The sequence below is a fragment of the Bombus pascuorum genome, chromosome 5, assembly GCF_905332965.1.
Source record: "Bombus pascuorum chromosome 5, iyBomPasc1.1, whole genome shotgun sequence".
Taxonomy (NCBI): Eukaryota; Metazoa; Arthropoda; class Insecta; order Hymenoptera; family Apidae; genus Bombus; species Bombus pascuorum.
The window spans coordinates 13,036,236-13,052,728 of record NC_083492.1 but is presented as its reverse complement, the minus strand read 5'-3'; the positions used below and the strand labels follow the sequence as shown (position 1 = coordinate 13,052,728).

Below are 16,493 nucleotides of genomic sequence, written 5' to 3'. Positions count from 1 at the left end.
TTTCTTTCCCTTGTAATAAGTACAATTTAGGTATGGCATTACCTTATTGCGGGAACACTTCAATTATTAGAACTTATATATATACTTTAAACAAATGAATAAGATAGAATTTTGAAATGTCAAGTCTTTTATTATCAACATTATTAGTACAGTGAAACAGCTAATATAATACAATAAAATAGTGCCGTTTTATAATAGAGCGCCGTAAAGCTTTTTTTACACGTAGTGTGGCGTTTAACATAATATTTTATTTTTCTTCTCTTTCAATTAGACTTTCTCCTTTTTCATAAAGATACGTAAAGTTTAAGTTCTTTATCAATTTCTGGGTGAAGTGTTAACATCAATTGATTGAACTGGTTATCTCCAATTAATCTGCGTAAAGTAAGTAACTGAAATAAAAACAAAATTTTTAATATATAACAAATACATAATTGAATTAGGAGGTTTCTAGCATATAATAGGTACATAATTGTAACTAAAAGTGAACTATCTCTTTACCTGATTTTGTAATGTATCTTTCAAAGATATACTAGGCAAAGGATCACTAAAATCAAGTCTTCTTTTTCGCTGTTCGTGTTTATTTCCATATTCTTCATCGTCATGCTGAGATGGACTAGACTGTCCACTAATTGACAAAGATCTAAAATAAGTAAAAATGCTAACCTTTATAGCAGTATGATTTTTTATTGCAATTATATGTTTGTACGAATAATTTCTACGTACTCAATGGCATACCCAATATTTTCGCATCTTATGTCGTCAAGTTTGGTGATGTCATTGAGAGTTCCAACTATATTAGATATTATTAGTGGAAAATAATGAAGAACGCAGGGAGGACTATCAGGTCCAAGAAGTGAACAAAGTGCAAGAGCTAATAATTTACGTCTTTCTAGTAGAGGAATATATGGCATTCGATTAACCCATATACGTATTATTTCTCCCAATACAACTTCTTCTCTAACTTCGTTTCCACCCATTTTTCTGGTTAATTCGCTTATTACCTAAACGATTATTTTAATGCTTACACAAATTATATTAACAAATTGATAAATACATATATACAATATATGAAATGTTAATACCTGTATAAAAATATCTTTGTAAAACCATAAAACTCTTGCCACGATAGATAAATACATAGTCATCGTCATTGTAACTTCTTCTTCCTTATACATATTTCTATCAAAATTCAAATAAATATTAATGTATATAACTTGTTATAACATACTGAAGCAACTATACTCACTCAAATATAGTTATTAAAACAGGTTTAATAAGTTCTGCACCTTGCCGAGGTGAAGCACATAAACATAGTTCAAACACTGTCATTATCATTACAACTCCTTCCGAGTTCAAATCTCCTAAAAGTGACCTAAGTGTTTCGATTATAATCGCTCCTCTTTGACTTAAAAATTCTTGGGGACTTAATATTACATATGCTTGAACTATATACAAACATAATTTTAAATGTTCAAATGATTTTTCTGAAAAATATAAAGATCATCAAGTTTTATGGATGTTTATAAGAATCATTATCAAATATAATTATTTATTAACCTAATACAGCAGGCAAATTTTTAGCCAGTTCCATTATAGCCAATGTTGGCGCAGCTGCATTTTGCAGTAAAGCTAACCATAACCGCAAGCCATCTTCTAACAAATAAACGTGACAATTTTGATTGACGTCACAACTTAATGCAATAACACCTACTACTAGTGGTTCTATAAGGACGCTTTCAGAACCTAAAGCCTAAACAATAATTCAAATATTACCTATTATTTAAGATTTTCAATAAAATCATTGAGTTATATATTTGATTTATCAATATCAAGATGAATAATTTGATTTATATTAATATAGTTTAATTCATTAAACAATATAAAAAAAAAATGTACCTTTTCCAGATGTACAAGTGTTGAAATTATAGCACATCTTAGCATATTATGTTCTTCACATTCTTGCCAAAGTGCTGGCAAATATGAACTGAGGGCTCCAACAAGTGGGTTTATTTCACTACCAGCACGTTCAATCATAAATGATAATACGTATAACACATACATCTGAAAATTATTTAAAATATGTTTTTGCGAACTACAATATTTTGAAAGTAACATATAACAGTATATACATGTATACCTTGGTATCACATTCTTTTACTTCTTTTAGAAGCGAAAATAACAAAGAGAATGCTGGTTCTAGATATGGCGAGAATTCTTCCGGATTAAATTGAAAATCATCTATCGCAAGTTTTAAAGCATCGCTTGCTGCTAAACGAACACCCAGATCTTCTTCAGGACTCAAAACTTCAACCATAAGTTTGTATAATTCTGGTCTTAATTCTGTACTTAACTTAACAGCTGCAATTTTGTTACAATACAAAATTATTACATAATAAATCCTACTTGTTCAAAAAGCTGCACTTTACTTACTTGTCCAGCGTCCAATAAGCCAACATACTCGTCTTCTAATAATTCTATAATTGTTACTTCGAATTTTCAACTCTTCTTTTAAGGTAGTTGAAAACCATTGATCAAAATTTACCTAATAAATAGAAGCGTGATAAACTGGATGACTGACTATTTACACTGATTTTTTTATGATATTTTGTTCTTACCTCATCGTATAAATCAAACGCAGCCAAACCAACTGCATTATATACTGCATCTTTTACTAGAATAGCATGCAAATTATTCGGGTCAACTGGTTGATGATGTCTTTGCATTAATTCAACTAAAACTGGTACAAGAACTTCTCCAAAATGATGGAAAATTACTACAAACAGACACTCCGTACAAGGCTAAAGAAAATAAAATATTAATTATAAAGTAAATAAAAATGTACAATTTTACAATTATAATTCATTTATAAATATTTGTAAATAGTCGGCTATAAAATATTTACCCTTAAACTATATTTCCATGATTCACCGCCATCATCGACAACTGAAAATAATATAAATAAAAAATATAAAACATTGTATGTACACACACACACACACACATATCTATATATATATATATATTCATATATGTATGTATGTATACAAATATTTACCAAAACTTTCTGGATCTGTATCCCATAATTCCAATTCAGCAGGTGTTAGAAGAAAATAATGTGTTACAAGCCTTGAACAAATTTCTGCTAATGTTTCAGGTGTAAAAAATTCTTGTCTCAATTGATTTGCTCTCAACGTTAACGGATTTTTCGTATCTGTATTAACAAATTTTCAAGCTTAATAAATCACTCCCATAAATTTACAAAATACTATTATTCGTCATATATACCTTTGAGAACTTTAGCTGGTTTATAGTATGTGGATAATAAAATGCCTTTCATTAAATTTAAACACTGTATAACAAATCTTTCAAAAGCTAGGGCTTGACCAGCTTCAGTGAAACAATAAAAAACAGAAAATTCTAATGATGTTGGTATTAGTTCTACATAACAAAATGGATGCATTTCTAATACTCCTATTAATACTTTAGTTAAATGAATTATAAATTTATCGCATACTTCCATTTGTATACCTCTTGAAATTAATGTTTTTCCTAGAATTATATAAAAATCATTATTAAAAGAGACAAATATATAACTGATATTACAGGTAGTATCAGAGGAGAAATATACTAACGACATTCAAGACAAGTTCTTGCACGTTCAAAAACAATTTCTAAGAATGACATAGCATCATGGGATTCTGAAGGCTTATTAAACCCATTTACAATAAGTGTTCTGAGAATTCTCAATAGAAGTAACGCTTTTTCCAAAGCTTCCTGTATCTGATTTGTGTCTGCTCCATTTGATGCCATTATAAGAAAAGATTCTGTGTAAGTATTCCACACATTCAGAATAAAACTGAACACACTACTGGTTAATTCTTGGAAGAGTCGTCTGTCAGGAACTAAACGTTTAGAGGCTAAACACTTAACAACATGATGTAATATTAATAGTGCCCGATGCTGGGCCAAAGGATTTTGTCCTCTTATAACATCCAATAAGGTTGGAATTAATGAGCGCCATTCTCTAGGCCAATCATATCTGCACAATATTATTTCGTTTAACTTATTTTATGAATCAGAGAGAACAATAAACATAAATTATTTAATTAATATCAATTACCTTGCAATTTTAGCAATGAGAGCTGCCAATTGGATAGCTAACTGATTTACAGGTTCTTCAAAGTTTACTATTAAACGTTGTCTAAGAAATTCCTTTTCGTCATCTGCAATTCCACTGTAGTAATAATGCATGTTATTTAATTATTAATTTACATTTAGATGTTAATACTATTAGTCAAATTTTATTACGTTAAAGAATACTTACTTTGGAGCATTCTTTCTCCAATATTTATCAACACCATTTTTGAAACATAAAATAGCCATCCATCTAATATTGATACTCAAGGAATGATTAGAAAACACATTCTGAAATAATTATTAATATTTTACTCACAATATAATAATTACACTTTCGTTAGTAATGAAAATAAATAACCTAAAATAATCTTACATACATAAGCAAATAGTTTATGCTTATATATGCTAGTTAAAATAAAAATTATCAGGAATAAATTTTTGCCTTCTTACAATCTAATCAAATTTATTTTACACTTATTTATGCAACTTACATATAACGCAGTGTAGAATCCCCTTTCAGTTTCCCATTGTTTTAGAGTTTGTTCAGCTGGTTTCAAAATAGTGGGATCCTGACTACCCGCTTGTTGAAGGACTTCTATCACTGCAACATCCATCTTCCTACAAAAAATTAATATATTCAATGTTTTACATTAAATTCAAATAGCTCATTGTTGTTTGTTTTCCTCTGAAAAGATCGACTAAACTTAACTTTTTTCGGAAATATCTATGTATTAAATCAATACATGACGAAAATCATCAAAGACACTCTACATCAAAATGTCACACACGCCCGCAAGTCGGCATTTCAGAACGCTGCCCCCCTCCTGCTCTCGTCTCTTTCTACAAAATGACAGTTATTGTTATAGTGTAAACCACCTTATTACACGTAAAACGCGATTCTAGTCTAGATTTACTTATCCATTATTCATATATCGTCATAAGGTACGATCAACCGATTATGATAATGTTATTTACTCATGTACTTAAGCAAAAATTTCAATTTTTCCAAAGAACTATCCCAGAACTAAAAACTAGTTCTTTCTAATAGATAACAATATAAATAATACTTTTAATAGAATATGTTTCAATATTTACTTATCTTTTAAAAATAAAGAAACAATAATGTTTCTTCTTGCATTTATATATTTTCTATGTCATAAAGTATGTACATACACATTAGTGATTTTAAATATTTGAAAGAAATGTTATTAATTTTCTTCACATCTGTTTGTCAGAGAAATGTAATTCATTGATGAATTAATTTACTACTAAAAATTTAAGTTATAATTTCTATGAAAATATAAATATTAATATGATTTGTTTACAGATTTATGAGGAGTTTGTTTATTGCTATTTTCACTTTAAAATTTCATTGGACTTAAACCGGATATCCGGTGTACGCACTCTACTACGCATTCAGTGTCCGCTTGTGCGATATACGGTCTTTCTGTTTATAGCTCGCTGCATTGCTTGATACTTGTCACAATGAAAGTACGTATCCAATAATAATTTCAAAATCTAACAAATATTACAAACAGTTACTATAAAAATTTATATATTGAAATGCTATAAATAATTTTAGATATATATAATTTATGAAACATTCGTTTATCTGTATACTTAACCAATATTAAAATATGACTTATTTTATTTATCTTCGACATAAATAGCATCAAGCAAGTCATATCCAAATGTAGAATACTTAACCCCTTATCCTACAATATCGTGTGAAACATGGTACGTCGATCGGGCTAAATATAAATAACACGTGTGACAGACATGGTAAGTCGTTCGGAACAAAAGTAAATAATATGTGTGAGAGACGTGGTACGTTCTTCGGGCTGTACGCGATAAATATTTACTAATTTTCTTGGTCGCATTCGGACATATAGATATATTTTCTTGAAAAATATTAGAAAGGTACCCTAAAAAATGTCTTCAAAAAGAATATTAAGCGTTGTTGAGGACATTGAAAATTCAGTTAACATTGCAAAAAGTGATTTGATAGATATTTTAAATAGTGATAGTGACAGTAGTGATATTTCACTTCTTGTACGAAAACGTTGTAAGCGACTGATTATTGAAGATGATACCGACGATAAAGACCACAGTAATCATCAAAAATCAGAGCTATGGATCTGGAAAGAAGAAACTAATGATCTAAAAATCTGGAACTATACAGAGATTCCTGGAATAAAAGTGGCAATTTTGAGCCAGTTAGGTGAAAACAAAAAAGAATTAGACTTTTTTAATGTAATATTTGATAACATATTTTGGGAAAATATTATCACGGAGACAAATTGATACGCAAACTAAATAATGAATAATGAAAATAAAAGACTAAAAATAGATAAAAGTTGGTTTCCTGTAGACTGTGGTGAAATCAAAATATATTTTGCACTGTGTATAATAATGACTAAAGTTAAAAAACCAACAATTCAAATGAATTGGTCTAAGAAAACATTTATAGAAACTCCAATTTTCAGAAAAACAATGCTGTTCAAAAGATTTCTGCAAATAACTAAATGTTTGCATTTTGCAGATAACAATTCAGCTAACGATACAGATAAATTATGTAAAATAAAACCTGTGATAAATTTTTTGAATCAAAGATTTAAAGAAGTATATACAATGCAAGAGAACATTACTATCGATGAATCATTGATGAAATATAAGGGACGCTTATCCTATAAACAATTTAATCCATCAGAAGGAGTAAGATTTGGTATAAAATTTTCTAAATTATGTGAGTCAACATCAGGTTATTGCTATGACCTTAAAATATACACTGGTAGTGATAAAATAAATTCTGGTGACAATGCATCTGAAAGTGTTGTCAAAGAGCTATCACAGTCAATATTACATAAAGGACATACTTTATATTTAAACAACTGTTCACCAAAACTGTTTAAAACTTTCATTAACAGTAAAACTAATGTTGTTGGAACAGTGCACTCGAACAGAAATAATATGCCAAAAGATTTTTGTAAAGTAAAATTAAAGAAGGGTGAATATATAATGAGAAGTTGCAATGGAATACTGGCATTAAAATGGAAGGATATACGAGACATTTATATTCTTTCTTCAAAACACGAAACAGCAGAAATGACTGAACCAGAAAAAAATCAATTCAATTGTACTTCGAAGCCAAAATGTGTCATTGAATACAATAAAGGAATGATTGGAATTGACCAGCAAGACCATTGACAAGCAAGTACTTCCCTGTGATGAGGAAATGTATGAAAGGATACCGAAAAGTTTTCTTTTATCTCTTTGATATTGCTTTGTTTAACTCGTACATTTTATTCAACAAAATAGGTACTAATAAAAAACAGACTTATGCTGAATATAGAATTGAAATAGCTCAATCATTACTAAAAAATATACCATTACCAAAGTATAAACAAAAAGGACGATTATCAAACAGAGATTTATCAGAAAGACTGCGCGGGAAACATTGGGGTCATTTTCCCAAGCATATAGATCCAACACCATCGAAATTGAAGCCATCAAGAGCCTGTAAAGTTTGCACAAAACATAAAAAAACGTAGTGAAACAATGTGGGAATGCAAAAGATGTCAAATTGCATTACATGTACCAATATGCTTTGAAAGGTACCACACAATTGAAGATTATTAAATTTTTGTAAATTTTATCAAGACATTCATAATTTAAAATACATGTTTCTTTAGAAGTTGTAATAAAAATGTTATTGATTTATTATTGACTTCAAGATAATAAATCTTCCTTGTTCAATGATCAGTTAGTAGTATTTACTTATCAAATATCCTGCAAAATAAAATTAATTGTGCCTTACACATGCATTTACAAAAAGACATGAACCATTTGCACAATTTCGAACACTCAACCAAACCATGAAATGGTTCGACATGTGACCGACCTTGTTGTTGTTTATGGCATGCACTATTGGAATTTAAATCATAAGGCAAGGGGCTAAATTTTCTTCATATAGAGCATTAAGATCTACAATTTTCATTATTATACTATGAAAGTAAGCATAACTTTATTAAAATGTCTTGGACGTTTAACCTATATTTCACTGTACAAGTATAAACGGTCGATCTTTGTGAATTTATTTTATGGCTATTATCAAGCAAAAAATGCTTTATAAATATAAGTCAATTGAAGCCTTATTACAAAGTGATGTATCTACTGTTATTTTATAGCATAGTAATTACGAGTTTCTTACTATTCCACTTGTATTTTGAATTTTTATTCTAACTTTTTAATAAAGCTTTATATGGCTATGTATATATAACATTTTTTATTTGATTATGTATATTGAATAAACTGACAAAGGCTGTTAAATCTTTGCATATTCTATATGATATTTGTGTTTTCTAGTTGAACGTATCATATCCTGCAACAGGATGTCAGAAACTGTTTGAAATCTCCGATGAGCATAAGCTGAGAATTTTTTATGAAAAGCGTATGGGCGCAGAAGTAGAGGCTGATGCTCTTGGTAACGAATGGAAGGGATATGTCGTTCGTATTTCTGGCGGCAATGATAAACAAGGATTTCCTATGAAACAGGGCGTTCTAACTAATGGTAATACAAGTATTTTCTATTTTAATTTCGCCTGTAACAGCTTTACGTGTTTACGCATTTTATAGATTTGGTATAATGCATTGATTTTAATTTTTTAAAAATTCCTGTATCTAGGGCGCGTTCGTTTACTGCTCTCAAAAGGACATTCATGCTACAGACCTAGACGTGATGGTGAGCGTAAACGTAAATCTGTCCGTGGATGCATTGTTGATTCCAACCTTTCAGTACTCGCTCTCGTCATTGTCAAAAAAGGAGAAAAGGTATTAATTTGACTGTACTTTCTATCCATTATCCATGTTTCAGGGTGTATCTTAGAATTGACTTATTATCTTACGATACTATCGTAAACATGGAAAGTTACATATCGTTTCTTGATTTGAGAAACTGTGTTCTATAATTTACACTTTGTTTCAGTGTACAGTGAAGCATTTAATGTATAAGTTGATTAAATTCTTACAGGATATCCCAGATTTAACTGACAAGGAAGTCCCACGCCGTTTAGGACCCAAGAGAGCAAGCAAAATTCGCAAGCTATTTAATTTATCCAAGGAAGATGATGTCCGTCGATTCGTTGTGAAACGACCAATTCAAAAAGAGGGCAAACCACAGCGTTCGAAAGCCCCTAAAATTCAACGTCTTATTACCCCACTTACACTCCAGGTTTGTACATATATGTATCTATATTGTATTGTTGTTTTGTTTCAGTTAAAATTTTCCAAAAATATGGAGTTTATAATAAAATAAAAATATGTTTATATAGAGAAAGAGGCATAGACTGGCTCTAAAGAAGAGGCGTTGCTTGGCTCGCAAGCAACAAGCAGCAGAGTATGCGAAGCTGTTAGCACAACGGCAGAAGGAAGCTAAGAATAGGCGTCAAGAAGAACTAAAGCGAAGACGTAGCGCTTCTATGCGAGATTCCAAATCATCCAGTCAGTCTGCACCTACCATTCAAAAGTAAAAGACTAATGTACGGTCTAATACAATATGAAATTAATAAATTGTGTATAAATATGTTGTAATACTTTGTTGGCCTCATTTATATGTTCCATATTTGTAATATTCATTTATTCACTATTATACTCATTTAAATTTATACAGTATATACGTAAGGTTAGAGGCTTATCATTTTAATTAATTAATAATTTTGAAAGATTCTGAGATGATTTAGGCCAAGTTATAGTGTTTAGCAACATTAACGGTAGTTTTAATATTATTTTTAGTTTAAGACGAATATCGAATTTAATTTCTTAACATTGTACTAAAGTTTAGTTCTCGCAGATTCCAAATTTATTAAATTCGGTAGAATTTTTTATTCCATGTTTACAGCAAAATAATCTTTTGTCTGATACTTTTTGTTTTAATTTCACATACATTTTTTGATATAAAGACATCACAATATATTCCATATCCTATTTGATTTTCTGTAATGAACCTAATTCTTTAATTTCGAATAATATATACAGAGATACATATGTAGATTGTAGATAAAGTTTGTATAATCTGTATATTGCAGCTGTAGCAGTCAAATAATGTTTACGTTTACTGCCTCGTCTCGTTGGACAGTCACTATATATAAGCATAATCTACATAACCTCATTATTTGTACACTAAGTAACAATTTTGTTGATGTTATCGTTGATTGATCAATGAAAAGTCTAGTATGAATTCAATTTTTAATTTTCTTAGTTACTCGTAAATATTTTGACGATATAATTTAAAATTTTAATAAAGTACAAAATAATGATTTAATCATTATATTATCACCATATGTATGACCAAATCATATGTATGAAAAGGACTGAAAATAATATGTTAATAAAAACAATTTATTGCTCTCCTTTCTTTTTCTACAAAATGTCAGTTATTGTCATAGTGTAAACCAGCTTATTACGCGTAAAACGTGATTCTACTCTCGATTTATTTATCCATTATTCATATATCGTCATATACGCTCAATCTATTATAATAATGCTATTTACTCATGTACTCAAGCAAAAATTCCAATTTTTCCAAAGAAAAAACTAGTTCTTTCTAATAAACAACAATATAAATAAGACTTTTGATAAAATATTTGGATATTTACTTATCTTTTAAAAATAAAGAAACAATAACGTTTCTTCTTGTATTTATATATTTTCTATGTAATGTACAGTGGTTTTAAATATTTGAAAGAAATGTTATTAACTTTCTTCACTACTGTCTGTCAGAGAAATATAATTCGTTGATGAACTAATTTAGCATTCAAAATTTAAGTTGTAATTACTATATTAAACATAAATATTAATATGATTTGTTTACAAATTTATGAGGAGTTTGTTTATTGCTATTTTCACTTTAAAATTTCATTGGACTTAAACCGGATATCCTGTTTACGCACTAACAGTACGCATGCAGTGTTCGTTAATGCGACATCCGATTTTTCTGTATATAGCTCGCAGTACTGTCTCATACTTGTCGAAGTGAAGGTACGTATCCAGTAATAATTTCAGAATCTAACAAATATTACAAACACTTACTATACAAATTTATCTATTGAAATGTTACAAATAATTTTAGATATATATAATTTATGAAACATTCGTTTATCTGTATACTTAACCAATATTAAAATATGACTCATTTTATTTAACTTTGACATTATAAACAACATCAAGCAGGTCATACTCAAACGATGAATACTTAAATTTTCTTCAGAGCATTGAAACTTATAATTTTCATTATTATACTGTGAAAGTAAGCATAACCTCATTAAAATGTCTTAGACGTTTAACCTATATTTCACTGTACAAGTATAAACGGTCGATCTTTGTGAATTTATTTTATGGCTATTATCAAGCAAAAAATGCTTTATAAATATAAGTCAATTGAAGCCTTATTACAAGGTGATGTATCTACTGTTATTTTATAGCATAGTAATTACGAGTTTCTTACTATTCCACTTGTATTTTGAATTTTTGTTCTAACTTTTTAATAAAGCTTTATATGGCTATGTATATATAACATTTTTTATTTGATTATGTATATTGAATAAACTGACAAAGGCTGTTAAATCTTTGCATATTCTGTATGATATTTGTGTTTTCTAGTTGAACGTATCATATCCTGCAACAGGATGTCAGAAACTGTTTGAAATCTCCGATGAGCATAAGCTGAGAATTTTTTATGAAAAGCGTATGGGCGCAGAAGTAGAGGCTGATGCTCTTGGTAACGAATGGAAGGGATATGTCGTTCGTATCGTATGATAAACAAGGATTTCCTATGAAACAGGGCGTTCTAACTAATGGTAATACAAGTATTTTCTATTTTAATTTCGCCTGTAACAGCTTTACGTGTTTACGCATTTTATAGATTTGGTATAATGCATTGATTTTAATTTTTTAAAAATTCCTGTAACTAGGGCGCGTTTGTTTACTGCTCTCAAAAGGACATTCATGCTACAGACCTAGACGTGATGGTGAGCGTAAACGTAAATCTGTCCGTGGATGCATCGTCGATTCCAACCTTTCAGTACTCGCTCTCGTCATTGTCAAAAAAGGAGAAAAGGTATTAATTTGACTGTACTTTCTATCCATTATCCATGTTTCAGGGTGTATCTTAGAATTGACTTATTATCTTACGATACTATCGTAAACATGGAAGATTAAATATCGTTTCTTGGTTTGGGAAATTGTGTTATGTAATTTACACATTTTCTCAGTGTACAAGCGATACATTAAAAGTCAACATATCTATGGATGTAAAGATCAGTGAGTTAAGTTATCAATACGTTCACACCGGCGCGTACCCCCAGTGGCTTGCGCTCGAGTCACACATCAGGTGTAGTGGACCTTACTCACAATTGAATGTTCCATCAGATGGTGTGTACCATCAAAAATTTAGTTCGTTTAGTAACTAGAAAAAATTGTCATTTGAAACATTTGAAAATTACATGGAAATTTAACGTCTATTAAATAAAAAGAAGTGGGATTTATTTTATTTCATCTCAATATTATAAACATATAAAACAAAAATTCGATAGTAAACACAGCAATTCAATATTATAAACTTAACTTAATTGTTTATATATTTCTATGCAATTTTTAAAAGCATTTGAAACAAAGTGCTGGCTGGCCCTCGTAACGATTGCAATATATCGTTACTTTTTTAGTTTTTTTCGTGGCATAATCTCTAACTTTTTTTTTATATAAGCAATTATAGCATTCCTTACATCTTTTTTTTTATTTTCTTACAGATCCTTTATGTGAATGAAGAAAATGTGAACCATTTTGTGAAGGTATTTGCTTTTCAATAGCCATATCTGCAATGTGGTGATTATTGGTCAAAGATGAACAATAATTTTTTCTCTAAATAGCAAAATATTAATATCTTTATTACATCGTCTTTGATATATGTACCATGGAATTATGAGGCAAAAGTCTCATTAATTGTATAATAATTTTTTTGTACCATTTAACGGTTTTCCGTAAACAACTATAGTACGATGTCATTTGATAGGATGTCATCACCCTTTTTTGCATTATTATAAAAAAAAGAACATCAGGTTCTAGTCAATCATTTTTTGCTTGAATAATTGTACACATGTGATTCTCGGAAGTAGTTAACATATAAACTGGTCTTTTGTTAGTCCATTTAAACAATTTAACTCCACCACGATTTTCAAAACTCACAATGTGAGCCCGTTTTTATTTTTGTTTCATCTCTGGCGGTAGAAATTTTTTTTTTTATATTTACAGTAAATATAAAGACACAAATAAACGTTTTTTTCTGCAAATGTTCTTCAACTAAAGGGACACTTGTATAATAGCTATCTATAAATTGCATGTGGCCATCAAATAATAATCCATACGAGCGCTGCCCCATGGTGAGAAATACAAATAGCAGCGCCCACGTAAACGTGTTAAAGAACATTTTTAATTTGCTAAGAAGCATTTAATGTATAAATTGATTAAATTCTTACAGGATATCCCAGAATTAACTGACAAGGAAGTTGCACGCCGTTTAGGACCCAAGAGAGCGAGCAAAATTCGCAAGCTGTTTAATTTATCCAAGGAAGATGTTGTCCGTCGATTCGTTGTGAAACGACCAATTTAAAAAGAGAGCAAACCACAGCGATCGGAAGCCCCTAAAATTCAACGTCTTATTACTCCACTTACACTTCAGGTTTGTACATATATGTATCTATATTATATTGTTGTTTTGTTTCAGTTAAAATTTTCCAAAAGTATGGAGTTTATAATAAAGTAAAAATATGTTTATATAGAGAAACAGGCATAGGCTGGCTGTAAAGAGGAGGCGTTGCTTGGCTCGCAAGCAACAAGCAGCAGTTTGCGAGGCTGTTAGCACAACGGCCAAAGGAATCTAAGAATAGGCGTCAAGAAGAACTAAAGCAAAGATGTCATGTAAACTTGTGACTGATTATAAAAAAAGAAGGTTGAGCTGTAACCCAACTCTTAATTTTCTTTTATCAAACTTACTGACGTAGATTAAGGTTAATGTTGATGTCACAAAGACGTAACGCTTCTGTGCGATATTCCGTATCATCCAGTCAGTCTGCACCTACCATTCAAAAGTACAAGACTGCAATGACACGGTCCGATACAATATGAAATAAATAAATTGTATATAAATATGTTGTATATAAACCTATTAAATGTAAGTTGTATATAAACCTAATAAATATTTATATTTTTGTTTTAATATCTTGTTGGCCTCACTTATATGTTCCATATTCGTAATGTTTATATATTCATTATTATACTCATCTAAATTTATACAACATATACGTAAGGTAGAGGCTTATCATTATAAGTAATTAGTAATTTAAATAAAGTAATACTATAAACCGTAGTGCTATATAACGTAATACGTTATAACGTTATACTACATAATGTAATACATTATGTCGAAATACTATGTAGAGGACTTGTGTAGAGGATGTTTGATCGTGAGATTTATTAGACGAGACTGCTCGTTGTTGAAATCGTCGAATATATTTAAATTAAATAAATAAATTAGTATACAGACAATATTCACTGTGATGCTCGTACAGTGTATAAGTCGCAAAGTAAGATAGCTAATAGATACTCCATAAATAACTCGTTGATAACTCTAGATAACTGTTCGACAACTGATTCTTTTTGATCGCGTCCGTATATTTATTCTCGTCAAGGGAGAGTCGGAAAATTCAAATTCTTCTTTGTTCGATGGTTGCACGTAGCGGCGACATTGTTTTGCCCGGAGTTTACTTATTACATTACGTATATCCTAACGATCTTGATACTCCGAGGCAAAACAACATGATTTGAATTGTCCTCTAACTCTTGTGCCGCTACAACTACATAACATAAAATACGTTATAACGTTATACTATAAGACGTAAGGCGTTATAAAGTAATACTATATAATGTAATACTACATAATGTAATACGTTATAACGTATTGCTATATAACGTAATACTATATAACATAATACAATATAACGTAACACGTTATAATTATCACGTCCCGCGCCCTCCGCGATCCGTAGCACGAAAGTAAAATTGATAATTTCTTTCAAATCAAGGTAATTTAAAACGTTTATTTGAAACCGTGTTTACAGTATTTGAAGTGAAAGACAGTTAAAGCCGCTAAAAGTTATATCTTGCGAAAACTTATCTAACTATGCTTTTATAACGATATTAAGACAACTTAAATTGTAAACAAAATCGGCAATTTGAACAAACATTGGGGATCTTCCCAATAATTTTCAAATGAAGGTCCCCGACGTTTTTTCATCTCCAACAGATATAAATAAATGTAGCAACTCAGAGAAGTCAGTAACAATAATTACCGTTCGTCTATCGAATAATAATATTACCGTTCGTCTATCGAGTAATAATAATGTTACTGTTCGTCTATCGAATATTAATTAATTACGCTCGTCAACAGAATAATTACCATTCGAAGAGTTAGTTATCATTTTGTGTCGGTCCCGAGTGATGTACGGGGCCCCGGTGTGGGCGGACGATATGATGACGAGTCGCCGCAGCATCCTGCTTCTAAGGAGGCTGCACAGGTTGGTCGCCATCAGAACCGTCAGGGGATATCGAACGGTGTCCCGCGCGTCGGCGACTGTTTTGGCCGCGTCTCCCCCGTGGGAGCTATGGGCTTTGGTACGGTATAACGCATAAAGTTATATAGCGATACGGTATAACGTATAAGGTGATAAAGTATTACTATAGAAGTTATAATGTTATGTAGTACTTCAGTATAACATATAACGTTATATATTATTACAGCATAACGTATAACATTATATAGTATTACGTTAAAACGTATAACGTTACATGGAATTACAGCATAACATGTAACGTTATATAGTATTACGTTATAACGTATAACGTTATATAGCATTACAATATAACGTATAACGTTATATAGTATCACGTTATAACGTATAACGTTATATAGTATTACAGACGAACGTAAAACGTTATATAGTATTTCGTTATAACGTATAATGTTGTGTAATATTACAGTGGAACGTAAAACGTTATATAGTCTTCGCTATAACGTATAACGTTATATACAGTGCTGGACAAAAGTATTGGCACAGCATGATTGTTATGATAGAAATGCTTATAACTACTAAACAAATTGATTTAAACAAAAAACTTTTTGACGTATTTATTTATTATCTATTCTAGTTTATTACATAACAAGAGCAACAATATAAATAAAATAATACGCAAAATAATAACAAAAATATATTTTTTGAACATTTTATGGGTGGACAAAACTATTGGCA

General features: G+C 30.2%; 2 protein-coding genes, 1 long non-coding RNA gene and 1 pseudogene across 4 annotated transcripts; 2 read left to right on the top strand and 2 right to left on the bottom strand.

Annotated features, from left to right (window-relative positions):
* Nucleotides 1–109: 109 nt before the first annotated feature.
* LOC132907070 (importin-11) lies at nucleotides 110–5,041 on the bottom strand. 2 transcript variants are annotated; one of them, XM_060959818.1, is made up of 18 exons: nucleotides 4,847–5,041; nucleotides 4,629–4,755; nucleotides 4,325–4,425; nucleotides 4,121–4,234; nucleotides 3,633–4,039; nucleotides 3,286–3,549; nucleotides 3,056–3,211; nucleotides 2,903–2,943; nucleotides 2,616–2,798; nucleotides 2,431–2,542; nucleotides 2,138–2,358; nucleotides 1,897–2,061; nucleotides 1,558–1,750; nucleotides 1,247–1,484; nucleotides 1,083–1,179; nucleotides 724–1,001; nucleotides 499–625; nucleotides 110–389 (listed from the first exon to the last, which is right to left on the bottom strand). In XM_060959818.1, exons 2-18 carry the CDS (start codon nucleotides 4,749–4,751, stop codon nucleotides 285–287), a joined length of 2,925 nt encoding a protein of 974 aa, XP_060815801.1. In that variant the 5' UTR covers nucleotides 4,752–4,755; nucleotides 4,847–5,041; the 3' UTR covers nucleotides 110–284. The 2 variants fall into 2 exon arrangements, with proteins under 2 accessions (XP_060815801.1, XP_060815800.1); XM_060959817.1 differs by having other exon boundaries at nucleotides 499–640; nucleotides 4,847–5,035.
* A 462-nt stretch (nucleotides 5,042–5,503) lies between these two features.
* LOC132907074 (small ribosomal subunit protein eS6-like) lies at nucleotides 5,504–14,404 on the top strand. Its single transcript, XM_060959824.1, has 6 exons — nucleotides 5,504–5,628; nucleotides 8,503–8,707; nucleotides 8,822–8,967; nucleotides 9,167–9,367; nucleotides 9,468–9,648; nucleotides 14,264–14,404. Exons 1-6 carry the CDS (start codon nucleotides 5,623–5,625, stop codon nucleotides 14,311–14,313), a joined length of 789 nt encoding a protein of 262 aa, XP_060815807.1. The 5' UTR covers nucleotides 5,504–5,622; the 3' UTR covers nucleotides 14,314–14,404.
* LOC132907078 (uncharacterized) lies at nucleotides 9,132–14,384 on the bottom strand. The gene is made up of 2 exons (XR_009658115.1): nucleotides 14,264–14,384; nucleotides 9,132–9,648 (listed from the first exon to the last, which is right to left on the bottom strand). It is a non-coding gene; the product is annotated as an uncharacterized LOC132907078 (long non-coding RNA).
* Nucleotides 11,207–14,336, top strand: LOC132907076 (small ribosomal subunit protein eS6-like; annotated as a pseudogene).
* Nucleotides 14,405–16,493: the final 2,089 nt, after the last annotated feature.

Bases quoted from the DNA above. Each gene is read 5' to 3' on its own strand.
- LOC132907070 (XM_060959817.1), bottom strand. From the start codon at position 4,751: ATGGATGTTGCAGTGATAGAAGTCCTTCAACAAGCGGGTAGTCAGGAT. The intron at 2,543-2,615 runs GTAAGAACAAAA...TCTATTTATTAG, and splicing joins CGTTTGATTTATACGATGAG to GTAAATTTTGATCAATGGTT. The intron at 2,359-2,430 runs GTAAGTAAAGTG...ACAAAATTGCAG, and splicing joins GCTTATTGGACGCTGGACAA to CTGTTAAGTTAAGTACAGAA.
- LOC132907074 (XM_060959824.1), top strand. The intron at 8,968-9,166 runs GTATTAATTTGA...AAATTCTTACAG, and splicing joins TTGTCAAAAAAGGAGAAAAG to GATATCCCAGATTTAACTGA. The intron at 9,368-9,467 runs GTTTGTACATAT...ATGTTTATATAG, and splicing joins TTACCCCACTTACACTCCAG to AGAAAGAGGCATAGACTGGC.